This window comes from Tachysurus fulvidraco, chromosome 9 (genome assembly GCF_022655615.1).
Source record: "Tachysurus fulvidraco isolate hzauxx_2018 chromosome 9, HZAU_PFXX_2.0, whole genome shotgun sequence".
In the NCBI taxonomy this organism is placed as follows: domain Eukaryota; kingdom Metazoa; phylum Chordata; class Actinopteri; order Siluriformes; family Bagridae; genus Tachysurus; species Tachysurus fulvidraco.
The window spans coordinates 10,034,002-10,052,970 of NC_062526.1; the positions used below are offsets into that span (position 1 = coordinate 10,034,002).

The 18,969-nt window shown below is 37.8% G+C and overlaps 1 protein-coding gene across 5 annotated transcripts in view; it reads right to left on the reverse strand.

Annotated features, from left to right (window-relative positions):
* mblac2 (metallo-beta-lactamase domain containing 2) overlaps window positions 1–18,915 on the reverse strand; it is a 33,981-nt gene extending 15,066 nt beyond the window's left edge. For 2 of the 5 annotated variants that reach the window (XR_007143845.1, XR_007143844.1), the window contains exons 1-2: window positions 18,337–18,915; window positions 15,074–15,589 (exon numbers count right to left, since the gene is read on the reverse strand). Coding sequence is in view for 1 of the 5 variants with exons in the window: in XM_027138301.2 (XP_026994102.1) it covers window positions 15,201–15,589; window positions 18,337–18,778 (831 nt within the window). In the remaining 4 variants the exon portion in view is untranslated. Of the gene's footprint in view, window positions 1–7,240; window positions 8,256–11,018; window positions 15,590–18,336 lie in introns of those variants that run through there. The other 3 variants (XR_007143843.1, XR_007143842.1, XM_027138301.2) reach the window with 3 other exon arrangements.
* Window positions 18,916–18,969: the final 54 nt, after the last annotated feature.

Here is an 18,969-nt window from a genome sequence, read left to right on the forward strand (position 1 = left end):
ATTTCAGGAAGATCTTTCGAAAGTGATTCCTTATAACTGATATGACTGTAAATCTGTTTTGCTAAATACAGTCAGCATGGAAGAAAAAAAAGGAAGAGGATAATGTTTCTGAGGCCATTTTTAGTGATGTATGGCCTTTTTTTATCAAGGGAATTTAACTGAGCAGCCAGCACTCGCGGACTTCCCCCTTGGGGCTTTTGTGATAAATTTCCAAGCAATTATTAATAAATAGCATTCAGGGTATGTAAAAATTAGGCTAGGGGAAATCTGTCCTTTAGACTAAAGCTACTGGAATTGCAGTTCAACTTGAATGTGATTACAGAGTTAACTGTCTTTTCTACCGAGAGGATTGTTTCATTGTGTTTGGGCTGGAATTTACCATCTCATTCAGTACAAATCTCCCTGCAGAGCTCATTGCAACATCTGGATCCTATCAGATCCATGTTTTTACAATATTACAGGGATTAAATTGTAATGCATGTGCATCTAGCCTTCTGTCTTTCACACTGTGTGTGCGTATGTGTGTATGTGTCATTTTTTTTTTATATTTGTGATTCATCTAGCCACACTACTTACACTTAATCCCTCATCATCATTTTTTTTTTAAATATCCCTTTTTCTAAGACTGTCATTTTCTTTTGTACTTGTACATGTAAGTTTACTCCACAATGTCATCTTTATTTTAGTGTCTAACATTATTTCCTTTCACAAGTATTTTGAAAACTAGAACAGCTCAGACACAGTATTGATACTGGACTACGTTCTATTTTATCCAACACGCTAAGCAACACTTGCAAAATACATTAACTTTAGTCATGTTTTTAAATTAGAGCAGGAAGGATCCTCTGTAGTGGACAGTTAGATCCCTTTAAAATAAAGGCCATAAATGTCCTGAAAAAATGATGTGATTGCCAATGATTTTACTATGAAGACATCATCCTTTCCACATTTGCCATCATAAACTGACCTTTTGACATGTACGTCCTTTACTTTATAATGTCTCAGATGGTCAATTAACTTGGTCCTGTACTGTCTTTTAATGTCTTTGGCTGCCATGGCAACGGCATAACATATCATCATGCTAGCCTTCTGAGTTGACTTAGCTACCATGAAAATAATTCACAGAAACAATGGATTACGTTCAGTTTTACTGTTAATTGTGGTTAATTTCGACAATCCTCCAGAACCCCCAATGAATCATATCATGAATTGAGATTTTTTATTTTTTTCCACATTGTCTGGGAAAAAGAAAAAAAAGGAAAAAAAAAAAAAAACTAAAGCGCTAATCAGACAGAAAGTGAACGGGACATGAACCAGGGCAAGGTTACAGTAGAAAATGACAAAAATAGTGCACAGGAGGTTGGATTTTTAATAGTTACAGGATTGTGTTAGTGATTGCCGTGTCACTGGCGTGTCTCGTCATGGCGTGTGTCTAATCAGTGACAGCACAATGCAGATCATCTGATGCAAGAATCTTGTAAAAATGTAGATGTTGTAACCTCTGCAAATGGCTTCATTAAACAGTATGATGTAAAAACTCATGCACATCCAGTCATTTGCTTTCCTGTTTCTACAAATAGGGAAAACATTCAATATTACTTTCAAATCAGTTGATTAATTTTTATACACATAGTAAAATTATGAAAATAAAAAAAAGCTAATGATTGAAAAAGGTAAGAGAATTCCTGTATATATTACATGACAAAACATTATCTTTTTACAGTCTGCGTGAACTCTTTGTCTGCAAGTATGGAGTGTTTCCCTGAGCACAGGGGGTGAGGCTGTCTGTCTGTTTCAGAGATAAGACTGAAGTGAGGCAGTGAAGAAGAGTCCTGAAGTGAGGCAGTGAAAAAGAAAGAGAAATGGTTTCATGGCTCTCCTGACAGTTTGTATTAGCAGGTCTGAAATGTGCATCATCTGCTAACATTTGGACATGGTGTTGCTGTGGCTCGTGGTCGAGCCCCCTAATGCACCAGCCACAGGCACCGGGGCCTGTCACACTGATGGACATCTGGCTAGCCCTCACAGGCTTCAGTCTGCCAGTGACGGGAAGCGATGTGACAGAACGCAGCGTGTCCTGCTCTCATCTGGCAAGAATATGAAAGAAAACAAAAGCTCTACTGTACAGCTTACTGTCAAGCTGATGAGCTGTTTGTTCCTTATATCTCTTTCACTGGTGCTTCAGAAGATTTTTTTTAATGCTTTCTAGTTAAAAAAATAGATAGATAGATAGATAGATAGATAGATAGATAGATAGATAGATAGATAGATAGATAGATAGATAGATAGATAGATAGATAGATAGATAGATAGTTTACTAAAAACTTAAAAGGTCAAAGGTGCCTCTACACATAAGGGATGCATTAACTAATGATAAATAATTAAATATTTTTTACAAATGGCATTTTGTATACATTATACTCATGCAGTAAGGCTAAAATTCTGTTGATGTAAAGAAAATTGTCAGCATTTTATCATATTTGTTACTATAAAAAACTGGAAGCAGTTGCTCATAATTACCTGCACATTTTACGTCAGAACTATAATTATAGAACAATACATGACACGATTCATTACTGTTATGAAGTAGTAAATAATCATTTTTATGGGAGACTGTTCACAGAGAATTACATAAATGCACTACAAAATTGACATTACAATGAATTTTCATTTTAATTTAACTCAAGATCACTATTTTATATCGTTTACAAGGTGTTGCAATAGTCTCCATGCATGGGGAAATGAACACGTTTTAGCAAAAGGTCTTCTTAAAAATGGCAGAATTATATTCAAGTATGTTTTTTTTTCCCAGATGACTGTTTGTGTTTACAAAGAAATGCCAAAAACACAGAGGATGCAAAAATAGTGTTAATTTTCCCAATGAATATATAACATTAGGAGGCAGTGTACATCGGTAATTACTACAAAATTCATTTTGAACTTTGAATTTAAATATGATTTGCACCAAGAAGTTTCTTTAATGTTAACTTACAACAGGGAAAACCAACATATGTTACATAGGGGAAAAATGTTTTTATATCCAAAAAACTATTATTATTAAAATGACTATTTCACCATACACATTTAAAAACCCTCAGTGAACTGACTTAGTTCAATCAGTTCCACATGGATACCTGAGTTACATTAATAGAATTTCTTTTTGTTCATCTAACATAATTTTATTTAATGTGTTTTCAAAAGCCCTAAATAAAATCTGTGAAATAAAACCTAAATAAAATACGTGAACTGATCACAGTCATTCAACATAATTCAATAATTAGAAACCTGCTCAAATTAAATTTAAGCAACATTATCATGTTTTGGTGATAAACATAATATTATAAACTATATATAATATATTACCCCTTTTTTTTCCAGCAAATGCTTTATTTACAACCTAAAGCTGAAAGGGTTTTTGGAGCCAAATCCAGGTGAGTGAACATAGTGATCCTGAGATCTACAAATAGTTCAACAGAACAGAATTGCAGACCTGTCTAATGCCCTTTCAGTTAATTAGCTACAATAGCTTACAGTAATCGATGGTACAGAAACAAGTCACAAAATTCTGAAGTAAGCTAGCAAACTCAGTGAAGTACACCATAGAACTGTTTATGAAACTGTTCTTGAAAAGTCAGAAAGGATTCTAGTTCATTCAGCATAATGTTTTAGAAGCTCACTTTTTAGGTAAACAACAGTTAGCTTGCTAATTAGTTTCTTGCTAACAGAACAGCGACCTCGCTACTCACCTGCTTCAGACTGCACTGTTTACATATTTAGACATATTTGCTCTGATTCATTAGATAGCTAAACAGCAATCCTCCATCTACTGTATGTGGTGACAAATTACAGTTATGTTTTAAAAGTTTCAATTTTCCAAATTTTTAGCGATGTCAACGATGTAGAAGTAACTCCATGGCGATGTAAGTTAATCCATATAAAAAGATGAGGATTAAAGCTATGGTTAAGGGTAAAGGAATCACAGCTTTTTGTAAGAATTTATGGATAAAATTTCCTAAAACTTAATCACTCCCATGCCAATTATTTGGCTCTTTGCCTTTTGAGTTTGCTCTATCATATGTTCATCATGCTGTGAATTTGAAAAAAAGGCCTTTTTTTACCTTTTTAAAACTACAATAATCACAAAAGCCACAGGTTATTATAACTAATCTCAGCAAATGCGACTAATGCATTTTTTTTTTTTTTGCCGTAACACGAAACTTTTTTAAGCACTGATGTAATGATGTCATACAATCTGTAATCCAAACGTCCTCCTCTTTACCCCTGTCAAAAATCTCCTAAAATACCTGCGTCCATGCTGTTAGCTGGAGATATGCTCCAAGGCGCCCATTATATTCACCCGCGCCAGTCAGAGCAGCAGAGGATCATTATTTATTGGCATGGCACTCTTTTGCGCTCTACGCATCTTACCGAAAGTGGATTTGAGGGGCTTCGTCTCCAGTTTATCTGTGTTTACACTGCCGCTATCGGTCATGTTCAGCAAGCCGCCTCCGTGGCAAGGTTGGCACCCTTGTCTTTTTTTCCCTGCCTGTGTCACTGAGGTATTAATCATTAGCTGTTTGCCCCCTATCAGCCAGCTGCATGAGAGAGGGTGACATTTCATATTTCGCTACAGACACGGTTAATATCTGCCTCTCGACTGTTTGAGAGCGTATGCCATGAGGTTGAGACAGAGCCATTTTCTTCCTAAAATGATCTCTCTATGAAGTGGCTTGAGGGCTAAAAATTAGCTGGCCCACATGCGACAATATGTCAACATGCAAGTGTTCTCATTACTGAGTGCTCCAGATCCAAGCTAAGTACTGAGATTGCTTTGCTCCAATCACCATTATCATGAAGAGAATTAAGAAATAATAAGTAATAAAATGTTAAAGTACCATTAATCATCAAGCCTGCTTCAGTCTCACACTAATGGGTGTCCTCTTCCCAGTCTGCTTTCTGGAGGTGCTACCATCACCATGCTTCCTCTATTACTGGCTCTCTTGCAGAAGGCCTGAAATCACCTCTTCATTATTTCCACTTGTGAGATTTGTCCGTTTGGTGAGAGGCCCAGTACTTGGCAGCAGAAGCGATTGGCCCCTCGAGCATCATGGCATCTCACGTCCACACAGGGCAGGGAGTGATGATTGCTTTATTATAAGTCTAATCTCATATTTCTAAAATTGTATCTATATTAGGCAACTGAGGGTCATTACTGAAGATACTTGTCAGAAATTTCAGCTCAGACAAGACAAGACAAGTTTAAAGAAAGCTACAAATACAAGACAAATCATTGGTATAGAGACACTTCTCAGAAGACCTCAAGCATAATTTATTTAGTTATAGCAAGCTAATTTGGAAATGTATAAAAAAAAAAAGCAGATGGTTTGGCACAATGGGTTAGTTGTTAGCATGTTTGCCTTGCACCTCTGCATTTGGGGGTTTGATTTCTGAGTTTGTATGTTCTACCCCATACTTCAAGAGTTTCCTCTGGTTTGGTCCCAAAGTCAAAAGACATGCACTCTAGGCTGATTGGCATCTATAAATTCTCTCTATTATGTGAATGGGTGTGCGATTGTGCTCTGCAATGGGTTTTCACTCTGTTCAAGGTGTTCCCCACCTTGTGCCCTGAGACTTCTAGCATAGTCTCTAGGTTCCTCACAACCTTGTATAAGATAAACAGTATAGAAAAAGAATTGCTGGATTAAAAAGAAAAGGGTGGCATGGTGTAAAGTGGATAGGATTGCCACCTTTAAACACCAAGGTCTCCAGTTCAATCCAGGGATTCTGGCTTCTATCTATTGTTACTATCTATTGAAATTTGTGAGGAGTTTCATGTCCATTTGGGTTTCTTCCAGGTTATCTGGTTTCCTAACATCTCACAAAACATGCATGTACAGTAGGTGGACTGGCTAGGATATGACTGAATGCGTTTGTGAATGTGTTTCCATGGTGCCCTGTGTATTCCCATCATGACCCTGACCACAACAAAGCAGTTCCTGGAGATAAATGAATTGTGGAATAAAATGAATTACAAAAAACTGTGTCTTTGTGAACCACAAAACCAAAAGAAACCCATCAGGAAATAAGGTGCCATGATGTCTGATGGTGAAAAGAGAGAAATGTTATAATGAAAACTAAGTCCCCAGTTATGAAATCCACAAAAGATGAAACTGTGCGCAGCTTTAACAAACATTTGTTGTTGTTTTTTTTTACTCTCTCTGTTTATTCTCTCCAAGAGAGACTGGTTGTCTAATCCCTTAGTCTCATTGTTCAGCCAAGCCAGGCTCTAGCTGAGTGAAATTACTTTTCAACAGCGATGGAGTTTCTTTTGTCAAACTACTGCTCTTGGGTTACATTAGACATCACTGATAAATGGATTTTTAAAACAGCTAACCAAGAAATCGGCATGACATAATTCTGCTTTTTGTTAAGACTCCAGTAATTGACAATGAACTCACAGTCTGTCAGCTCAGTTGACTGGGTGGATACAACAACTGGCATTCCTTAGCAGCATTAAACACATTTGACCAAATTAAATTTGACTAGCCATAAACTAAATGCTGTGCTAACATTAACAAATTAACAGGGGCCAAAATGGGTGTTTACTGTTATGAACAATACAGTTCTATTCAAGATACCACCCGGGAAAAAGACGAAAACGACGAAATCGTGTCACATATAAATCACCCATTTTTCTAACAACAGCACAGCTCTTCTATTCCACAGTGGGCTGATAGGATTGTCAGCCAGGGTTTTGAGAAAACATTCCCAGTTATGTCATTTTCTCTGCAGGAAGCGTTCTGACCAAACTGTCTCTGCTGCAGACTTCACTGTGGCTAGCCGTCTGTCTTTCATGCCCTCTTCGATGTTTAATCCATAACACTTGTCGCATGGCATTAATCCAATGAGCACCACTGACCAACCTGGCCCTGATTCAGCTGGCCTATAAAAATATCATTGGTCCATTTTAAGAGGAGTCTGGTCTGCCTTGCTCCAGCCCCTAAATATATATCCTTAATTTTTTCGTCTTGTATATGACCACAACATTCGCCTACATCAGTTCTCAAGCTGAAAGATTTCCACAGTTGCGTGTGTGTGTGTGCGTGTGCGTGTGTATATATATATACATACATACATATATACACATACATACATATATATATACATACCTCATGATCACTCTACAAAATTTTCTTTTTCCATTTATTAAACATTTTTCTGTTCACTGGAAAAGAACGTATTTATGCACATACTCTTGTTTTTAGACCAGTTTTTCTGTTTTCTTTCACAGAAGATTAAAAAAAAGGAATTAGATGTTATTTTAGAATTAAGACATAATCATTAATTGTGCCTAAGTTACTGTGTAATGATTAAATTCTGAGTTTATTTTTCATTAACATGTTGCTCGAGTTTAGTCTAGTTTATTTAACAGTTTTAAACATTACCCACAATCATTTAGTCCTTAAATCTTCCCAGCTCTATCATCAGCCTCATAGTCATGAAACTTTCATACTAATACCTCAGTCAACACCATCATGCTATCATGCTTGCAGATCACTAATCTGTTGAGCTGAACTCAAAAAAACTTTACGTCATTGTTTGCCTTCTCCACTATATCTGTGTTGGACTTTTCATTAATTTAACATTGAAAGTTTCTGGAAAATAGCAAGTGTGAAATGAAGCTGTCATTCTTTTGTTTTTAAGAGCTAACAGCAAAACATGACTTTATGCCCTTATGTCATTGGAGTAATGATAATACATTACCAAATAACCACAAGAATCTCTAGACACATTCTAATAATTTGCAGTATAAACCTAATGTATCTCAGGATGGAGTTTTACTTCTGTAATTTGTGTAAAATCTACAGAATGCTGAACATTAGGTGGCTTAGGTGTGATCCTTTTTTTTTGCAACGTGACCTGAGTAGTTGGGTCAGATTACAGCTCGGTTACGGTCCACTCACTCCAATAACCCGGCCGTGATTGACACTTCCCTCCTCTGCCTTCACCTTGGCCCCTTCCCACACTCGTCACGGCGGGCACCAGCGGGCACACCGGGCCTGTCAATTAGCAGCTAATGTAGGGTGCAGCTGTATGTCAAACAACGCTTTCCCTCGTGGCCAACCGCGCATCAAATGTCCATCTGTCTGCCTGCGGGATTGCAATGTCTTGTTACTGAAGAAGAACAGCCAGCAGGAGAGGAGGACAGTCGAAGGGAGGCTGGCACATTAGTCGCTAGCTCTCTAACATTTGTCCTAACACAAAGAGACATCGTAGTTCAATTGTTTTCAGAGCTACGCCTGTGCACAAGGAATGATGAGTTTGGGATTCTTGAACATTTAAAACTGTTTTATAGACAATTCCAGAATGTTTTCATTTTTCTGTTTTAATTCTAGGTCTAGAAATGAACAAACCCCATACAGCTGTCTTTATCTGTCTGTAACTGTATCTATGTTATCTCTTTGTCTGACCAGCTGTTGAAACACTGTGAGCTGATCAAACCAGAAGAAAAAACAGTTCCTGAATTAGTGCTACTAATGTAACATCTCAGACAAGAAAATAGCAGAATCATAAGGCGATTAGAATATCAAACATTTAGACAAGTAATAAGGAAGCCTGAAAATACACATGGTGTACAAATATGAAAATACAGGGATGTACGGTGTATCAGTTTGGCCTGCTCCGCCTATGTTTTAGCAGCTGGGAGCTGGACAGACTAAAGATTTCTAGACTAAATATTTAGCCAACTTTTTCGGGAATCACTCAGGATGAGAACATAAGCATGCGGAACATAGTCACATTTATCTCTTAAACTTTATTCCCCATACTTCTTTCACATAAGCTAACCAAAATCTCACTGATTTCCCCGTTCTCTGGTGTCTTTTCTCCCTTTAACACGATCATCATTTCATAAGAGCCCTATCACCTTTTAAAAATAACAGTAATTACTTTTCCCAAGGCTAAGCCAGACAAAGAGTCCCCTGGATATAATTAGTCATCTGTCAACAGACATCAGTTTCTCCTGACTGAGGAGCGTGTCAGACATTATACCTCTGAATTTCAACCCGATATGTGCTTGCCAAACACAGGCATTGCAGTCACAGTGCCAGAGCTTGGAGTGTGCCAAAAAATATTTAAGGAGTTTAATAAGAAAATTACGCATGTCAAACCCCATCAATCATTATTAGGGATTTGGGCTTGCGGTTATTGACATGTAAGAAAATTTCAGATTTTCAAAATGTGAAGCATGCCAACTTACAAATGTGTGGAATTATAAGATGTGTGGTAGAGAGCCAAAACACACTGCCTTTTGTCAGACAGTGGATTGTTTGGATCACAGAGCGCTTTAATGGAGGCGGGTTCAAGGCGAAATTAAAGTCAATGTCACCCTCTAGCGGTAGTAATGCGACAGTGCAAATCTAGCCAATGTTGGATGAAATGTGTTAGTCAACGTCAACGTATAAGTAAGTAAGTAAATAGGTAGGTAGGTACGTAGGTAGATGGACAGTATGTTCAAAGTGATAGATAGATAGATAGATAGATAGATAGATAGATAGATAGATAGATAGATAGATAGATAGATAGATAGATAGATAGATAGATAGATAGATAGATAGAAGTAGCAAAGAAAGAGAGAAAGTGGAAAGATTAAAGTGGAAGATTAAAATAAAAGGAGAAAAATACCTTAATATCTTAGGTCTTATCCTTATATTTCTTATCAACAGTTAAAAAAAGAATATTTTCTTATATTATTATTATTATTATTATTATTATTATTATTATATTAGTAGTTAAAAAATGAATGATACAGTAAAATCCATTTGACTTATCTTTAGTGTTATCTTTGTGTATTATCATGTGTATTACAATTGTCTAATGTTTGTGTACATCTGATCATCACACCCACATCGTTTCTTTTCCTAGACTGTTACTAAAAAGTCTGAAACACAAAATTGTATAGAATGTCTTTATGTTGTGCTATTCACCTGAACCGAGGCCCTGTCCCAGCATGACAGTGCTCCTGTGCACAAAGCGAGCTCCATGAACACATGGTTTGTCGAGACTGAAGAAAAAGTACTCAGATGTCCTACACAGAGCCCTGACCACCTTTTATTTGAACTGTTACACCGATTGCACCCTAGACCTCTACACCCGACATCAGTGTCTGATATCACTAATGCTCATGTGGATTAATGAACAGAAACTAATAACACCACAGCTATGTTCCAAGATCTACTTAAAGACTTAAAGGTTAATATAACAGCAAATGAGGAATAAATGGGGATTAGTGTGTTCAACAAACACTTGTGTGTGTGATTATCAGGTGACTGTGATGGTCAGGTACACTTTGATTCAATTTGTTTAAGCTTTTTCATATTTTCTATTATTTTATTTTTCAAGATATTATTATTATTATTATTATTATTAGGGGTCAAGTAGACACCTATACTTATCATTAGTTTTCTTATTATTATTCTTCCACCATTGAAGTCAATGGCAGCCCATAAAACCGTACATAGGAAAGTTATGAAATTTGGCACACGTGTATAGGCCAGTCTTATACGTTACTATAGCAACTTTGGTGTGTCTAGCTCAAACCCTCTAGCTCCACCAGTCCAAACAATTTGGGGGCAGTTTGGCACACAATATGTATTGGGTGCTAATATCAGAACCAGAATCAGAATCAGCACCACAGTGACACACACACACACATTTCGCAACGTTTCATGACAAGGCCACCTAGTGGCCACGAGATTTTCACGTTAAGTCCAGTATTTTACGAATCCAATGTATTATCGCTACTAAACTTGGTATGGTTCATCAGCGACATATTCTGAGAGCATCTGATCGGCTTGATCCCGGAATCGCTGCTTGCAGCTATATTTATTATTATTATTATTATTATTATTATTATTATTATTAATACTAGTAGAAGCAGCTAAAGTCTTGTCTGTACAATATTCTATGTATATTAGACTGATTTTATCATAAATAAAAAGAAATCATGACCACAACAATTGAGAATAGAAAGCCAGTATATTGTACACTGATAACCAGGTGCCTGTATATTTCACCAGCTGTAGCTACAGCAGTGTGAGGTATCATTGTGTTAACACTTTTAGAGGCACTAAATATAGCGTTGGTACAGTATGGCTCTGCTCGAAACGCATGATTTTATACAGGATTCCTGAGCAGCAACATAGTCCAAATATACAGGTTTCCAGTAGCATTAACATCAACACCGTATACAAACACTTCACATATCATACGCGTATCAGTCAGGGTTAATGCCACATATTCTGAGAGTTATGCCTTGTAATATGTTACTGTGAGGTATAATACAACAAGAAGAAGGCAACAAAAACACACGACTTTCAGTCTCTGTATGGCATGTCATTATACTGTACCTTTCCATGACCATACAAAAGATCTGCAGAGTTTTAAATCAGAGGCAGAAAAAAAAGCATTATACTTGAAACCATGGGCAAGACATCGAGCTGAACAGGAATGCATGATCAACATCTGTTTGCAAAGAGAGGTCAGCAAGGTATTTGCATGGTAAATGTGGAAACCTGTTTCACCAACACTCAGGCACACTTACTTATTTGAACAAAGAAAAAACACCCAACACTTTATATGAACACTGTTTGACAGAGTGATCATAATGCATTCATAAGGCATTATAAGCATTTAAAATTATTTCTGAAAATGTACTTCGGTTCAAAGCAAAGATCATTAAGCAAGATGGGTTTTTACAAAATTAAAAGTATATTAATTTCGCCTATTTTAACTTTTCACTTACTCTCATACAAATACTGCATACACATCATTCTGTTAGAAATAAAAAATAATAAACAATACAAACCAAGCTTCACAGAGGAGAAGAGTCAACCCCTCAGTGACCGGGTCGGTTACCTGGCCGGGAAACGAAACTAGTGAAAGGCGTGAAATCCTCCCACTGATCCACCAAGGACAAGATCTCGTGTGCACTACACACTTCATAATGCATAATAAATACAATGCATTTTCAAAAACACCAAAAACACTGTGCAATGCCTTATGAATGTACACTACATAAAGTTATAAATAAATGTATACAGCATCATTAGAAATTCTAGAAATTGTTACTGAAAAAAGTAACAATTTGTGCTTGCGGAAGAAAAATACAGTAACGTGTCTAAACACATGCATGCCATACACTGGTGGAAACTGAACCAATACAAGGAAAAAAGTATTACAGAATGTATTACAAGTATTACATTAACTTAACATGAATGAATCCCAAACAATATTATAATAATTTGATTAATCGCCAAGTTTCTAGATTATTTTGTATTGACTAATTCTGTGCTTTACCAGCGGCGCATGCAGGGTTCATTTGGCACGAAACATGAACACATCCAATCTACACATCTTTCTCTACATCATACTCAGCAGCTATACCCTGTTTCTATTTCAGCAAACGTTTAATATTTACAAATATCTTCATCATTAACCAGGTGATGGAAAACAGTAATGGAAGATTGTCACCCGTTCAACACGACAACCTTTAAATTCACTTGCTCAGAAATACATTCGTTTGGTACATTAAATGTGTTAATATTTATATACAATTAAATGTGTTAATATCTACGTGTACTGTTTTGTCACTTCACACTTAAGTCCAAAGAACTTTTCTGTACATTTTGAAATCCTACGATAGAATCGTAACACTTTCAGGATTATCCGAACACGTGAGATGGCGTGTAGTCTGGTGAAGTCTGCATGTCCTGGATGTTCTGTGAAGTTGTGAGATACTCGACTGAACTGGATTAAAAATGAATATGAGGCTCACATTGAAAAAGTTTCCAACGTGAAGCAGATGTTCGGTTGGATTTAAGAAAGACTTAAGTGAACTGAGTCAATAACCAGGCTGGAGGTTTTGTGGTTGTCTCTGCATATATAAAGTCAGTGTGTTGTGAGCTTGTTGCTACATCATCAAGTACGAATGGCACGAAGACTGCTACAACGCTTTAGCGTATACTAATTGATTCTACGTCCGGTGTTCAGAGACGACTTGTGTGTAGTAGTATCACAGTGGGACATTTCAGCGTGCATCATGCTACTCGTTCACTACATAAAATTCCACTTCCTAATTCGAAACAGTGAAATTAGTGACACCATTAAGGATGCGGCAACTGATGCATTATTCTTGAATATACTGTAACTTTGGACTTAAAGTTTGAAAGCTGGTATAATGAAAAGAAATTTTCACCGAAAGCACCTTTAACTGGAATGAATGAATCACTGTGTCCTAGCTAGTGACCTAGCTGTCCTGATGTGGATTCAAGTAACTGACATTATGGACTATGGAGACGAGTTTATTTATGTGATATAAAGTTAAATTCTTGAACTTCTTTTAATCTCCTACCAGTGAAGTCACATATGTATTTACCTTCTATGGCAGACAAAGAGGTCTTTTTCCTGAATGTGTGTCACAAAAAAAAAATGACTCAGAGGAAAATCTGTGGTAATTTAGAAAAACTGCAAACTCCACAGATTATTGCAGTTTGCTTCATTTTGTTTCCTTTATACGATCGCAAAATAACCAAAGCACTGTACAAAATCAATATCACACAATTGTGTGGTTATATTAAATATTCACATATTAAGATAAGCACACACTTGCTTATGTGATGTGGCGTAAACACTGTATATATGTCTATTGTATGTCTGCAGTGCATTTGGACAAAGCTATCTAACTGGGTAATTTTAGCAAGCAGAAAGTTCACACAGCGTTTGCTTTAGCGTTCTCTAGAGAACCAGACTGTCCCACTTGGAAAGCAGACTAAAGTCTTCTCTCGATTGAGGTCTGGAGAATATATTTTCACTAGACACAAAATATATGAATGATGTAAAATGTATGGAATTGTTGATATGAAGTTTCCTGTGAGGAGAATTTGCTTCATTTATGAAGGAGTCACCGATGTGTTTTGTAATCATCAGGGTTACAGCATTAGATTTCTTTAACTTTTCTATCCTGAAAAGAAAAAATATGATTGATGATAACAGTTTGAAGGTCCAAAGCCACATTCATGGCTCTAAGTCAAAGAGAGCAAAATTGTCTGTGCTGTCTGTGTTTTACTGTCTCTTTTCTGTCAGTGACACCGACACTAGCTAATCATTGGCTTCTGTGAGCTTGTGCATGTGGAAAACAGAAGACAAGACTTCCGCTGAGTGTTTTATTCCACATCACTAAGCAGCGGTTCAAAACCGATGCGGTTGGCTGACACGCGTCTCAAAGGGAAGTATGTGATAGCCTTCACCCTTCCTGGTAAGTAGCTGATAAATAATAATAATAATAATAATAATAATAATAATAATAATAATAATAATAGTAATAATAAAGATTAATATTAGGGAGAAATTTTTGTTAGCTTTGGAAAACTGCCTTTTAAATAAAATACTGCTATTGCTATAAATAATCAGCTCTGGGGTGGTTAACAGCCCTTGGCATTGCCTCACACCACCTTGTCATTGATTATTTGCCTCGTACAGCTCACCCTGCAGTGTATTATTCTTACTTTTTAAATGTTAGAGTGTAATAAGAGCTAAACAATTGTAGTTTGGGTTAAGCAGGACCGTTTGGTTACAAGAATGTAACTAAAGTGTCAATGTAGTGTTGATCTGCAAGGCTTTACTCATTAGTGTGCATATAAACTGAGGTAAAATTCTGACTGAACTCCACAACAGTGCTCAGGTATTGATTAGGAAAAAGAAATGCAGCTCAATAATTCAAAAACTATAAACAACAAGTGAAAATCTATGCTACATTCTGTAATAAGGAAGATTGCTTCATCGTAGAGATCAGATCTTAGTTAATATAAATGGTACAGTTAAAATTCTTTGCCAGCTGTCGCATTCAAACACAAGGTAGGTGGACATTTCTAAACAAATGTACAATTTTGCCTTGGATCTAGGTCATCTTAACTCTGGACTTGGCCTTAATTGTCTGACCTTTATATCATAACTTGATGGACTAAACGATATTTATACCTGGAAATTCTACTCTAAACCTATGTCTTATAATTACCTTTTCATTTTTAATCCCAATCAGTTGAGTATCCACCAGACAAGCTCCACGCTTGCACCCTTCATCTCAGCCAATCCTTATTGCTCGGTGATGTTTTGTAGTATATTGTTGCATATGGATTTAATATCTAGCAACAGGCACAGCAGGAGTTGGAAGCTCGAAGTGCCAGGCTGGCTACAGACTTCATGGCACAGGAAGTCAACTTGTGACATGTTCCTGCACCGGAGATGTAGGTGGAAGCAAGTCGGTGAAGCCTCTTGGCCCCGAAAGCATTATAGTGGCCAGGCATGACCTGCTCTACTTCTTCCTTGTCCACCATCTCGACCAGCCTCTGGCAGCTGCGCACATAGTCACCGACAGCACTGTAGGGCAGCCAGTCGATCATTGAGCCATCGTAGACCACGTCTCCACTGAAGAGTATTTTGTTGTCCTTGTCATGGAGGCAGATGCTGCCTCTTGAGTGACCTGGCATGTGGAGCACAGTCAGCTGCCGGTCTCCGAGGTTGATGACATTGCCTGAAAAAACAAAACAAAAAGAAAACGAGAGGAACAACAGAGTACAGCAAGTGATATGAGACTGCAATGCAGCACTGACACAGCACAAGCTGCATTGACCAGAGCACAAATTATTTGGGGAAATGGAAATCAGGTGATGTAATGCAACACAGAGACATTGCATTCTGTTTGTTTTGTATCTATAAGCAATAAAGGTAAATAGAGAATGGGACGAACCTCAAATACTGCATAGGTGTGGTTATAATCATAATCTGATTATTTGCATAAGATTTTAATAAGAATTTATCAAGGTGTACACTGCTGGCTCCAGATCCATGTTTAAAAATAATAAATAACTAAAAAACACAGACCCCATGACTATTTTTCAAAGATAGAACCGTTGGCCTAGCACACCAGAGGTGGTATAGCTTTGCACAGGACTTACTGCAGCCCAGATGTGAATCCAGCCACAACTACTGTACAATCTGTTCCTTGGGCCTAATTTAGTGCAACATCACACACCTCTGCAACTGATACTACAATTATATGAGAACATTGATGTCACTGCATTTTTAAAACGTTTGGTATCGGCCTTCGTATAGACCAGGGGTCGGCAACCCGTGGCTCCGAAGCCGCAAGTGGCTCTTTCATCCCTCTGCTGCGGCTCCCTGTAGATTTGGAAAATAAAAATTTAATTTAAATTTATTTTATTTTAGTTAGTTAGTTAGTTTAAAAAAAAAGGAATTCTAAATTCTAAGATTATGATGCTCTTGTAACATTAAAATAAACAGTGTTTCATTTTTTTGTCGCTCAAAATATGCATCATAACTGCCGACTTGTGAAATCCAACACACAGAAGCAGACTCATTTTTGGTTTGCTGCAGCCGACAAGTTAAAATTTTGATGTCATGCAGGGCTGTCAGGTGTCACGCATTGAAAGTGACAGTCACGCATTTGGGTCTTTTATCACGCTCTCCCGCCACACATCGTATTTCTCATGCAGAAAAGCTTTTTGACTATTTATCATATATTTAAGCTGCGGCGCCCAAAATGTATCAGTCCGCACCACTGTCTGGAACCGCGCAGGAATCAAGTGCGTCTCCCCCGAAGTTATAAGTCGAGCCTGACACTTATCAGCCAATCAAAAAAGAGGCTACACAATAGCCAGTCAGAAAATAGCAATATCTGGGAAAGATTTAACCCAAAAACCAATGAAAAAAATGGGGTTGCGTGGGGGTTGGAGATGTCACGCTTAACTGTCTTCAAAACTTGAGAGCCGAAGAGGACTCAATTATACATTGAACATTTTATTTGAAAGTAACCTTCAACCCAGCGTCTTTTTACTTAAGGTTATTTCAAACTGTTCAAAATATTTTTGTTTGCCTGCAGAAATAAAATTTTGTTTACTCGGTAGCAGTTCACTGATTTCATAAATGCAACACACTACAGTTTTTTCTATACTTTCCATGAAGGTAAAAAACGACATATGCCGTGTTATCTTTATTTTAGATGTCAAATGGGTTTTGTGGCTCCCTGTAGGTTTTTTCTGTGGGAAACGGGTCCAAGTGGCTTTTTGAGTGTTTAAGGTTGCCAATCCCTGGTATAGACTATTACTAATAAGGAGAATGAGGATACACGTGGAATTTGGGTTTAATAACCATTGGATTAGCTCATCTCTGTTAGTATTACTTCATTCTTCAGCATTAGATAACAAAATCAAGTGTGCTTTGTAATGTGGAGAGCTGGTGTAATTGATTTACTGACCATTCTGCAGTATAATTCTATAGCCTACTGTCTCAATACAATTCAGACAGAAAGGGAAACCACATTAGGCTGTGAGCTTGGTTCTTGGACCAAGTCCATGCTTCTTTAATATTACTCTAATTCAATAGAGTTCGATTCTACCATAGGTCATGCAAGGGTGCTCAAGAAAAGTGGCGCCCAACTGGAGAAATGGTGAAACTACACAGATCATACAGGGAGTGATTAAAAAAAAAAAAAAAAAAAAAAAACACTATGTCATAATGTTTTAAAATAGAACATCATCATGGCACAGCAAGTAAAACTGCCATGGTATGTTCTAACAGTGTCCCAATGTCCAATTTTTCTTCCAAAAAACATGCCAGGGGAGAGATGAGGGACTCTCAAGGTGTGAACAAGTGTGTTGCCCAAGGTGTGAACAAGTGTGTGCCTCCATGCTGCCATGAGGTGGACTGGAGATAAATATAATCTGAACTACACAAATAATAGTTGAACAAAGTAGATTAGACATGAATTTATATCCCGCTGGAGAGTTACATAAATAATAATAATCATATCAGGGAAAAAATGTTGCAGTAAAGAGTCATAGAGAACAATTTGGCTGGGTGAGCTCTATAAATACCATCATAAGTTCTTGTGTGTAATATCATATGGTTATCAGAGTAAGCACACGCCCGTGTCTGAAACATCTGCAGGCTGCCAGTGATGTCGGTCTGATGCTATCGGTTAACTTCTCACTGCATCAGCACCGATGATAGATAAATATAAAATTTACATTTACATATAAATTTATCAGACATCTTTATCCAGAGTGACTTAGATTTTTTATTTTTCCAATTTATACAACTGAACAATTGTTGAAAAGCTGAATTTCAGGGCCTTGCACAGGTGGACCTGGGGTTCGAACTCATGACCTCCTGATCAGTAGCCCAACGCCTTAGACACAAGGCTACCACATCCCACCCCATATAAAGCGTCTGCATCATATACAGTATAACACTACACACCTTCCTGTAGTATGTGTGTGGGCTGCACTGGTTTCACTCTGTACTGCCTGGCCGTCCATCCCGGGCACGGATTCTGCACGATCTCCCTGTCGGACAGCCATGTCACCGTCTCGAAATTGTCTCCGTTGGCCAGAGCATCGACCTCGGCCTCGTGCACGCCCACCTGTTGGAACTGGTGCAATCCGCCCGAGTGGTCGAAGTGAACGTGCGTCCCGATCGCCAAGAGCGGGTTTTTCCGCTTGGCGTCTTCTCCCTGCAGGCCTTTAGCGCTGATGTACTCAGGCAGACTGCGGAGGCCGAGCCCGGCGTCGATCAGCACGTCCTGGTGAGATCCGCGAATCAGCCACATGTTAGCTCTGTTCCCCGATTCGTAGAAACGCTCCTGGATCCAAAACAAGCCGTTTTCAAGCGACTTGTGCGCGTACCAGTCCGTCACAGACATCACAGTGCATGTACGTTAATGACGTTACGATCCCAGCCAGATTAACACGAGATCCTACAACACAAATCCTTATGATGGGTGTAGTGTAGCGCACACAAACACACCTTCTCTGTAAGCTGTGCTAGTGTGACGTAAACAGGAAGAGAACTACGGATTGGTTGAAATTAATGTAAGCCCCGCCCACACCAGTA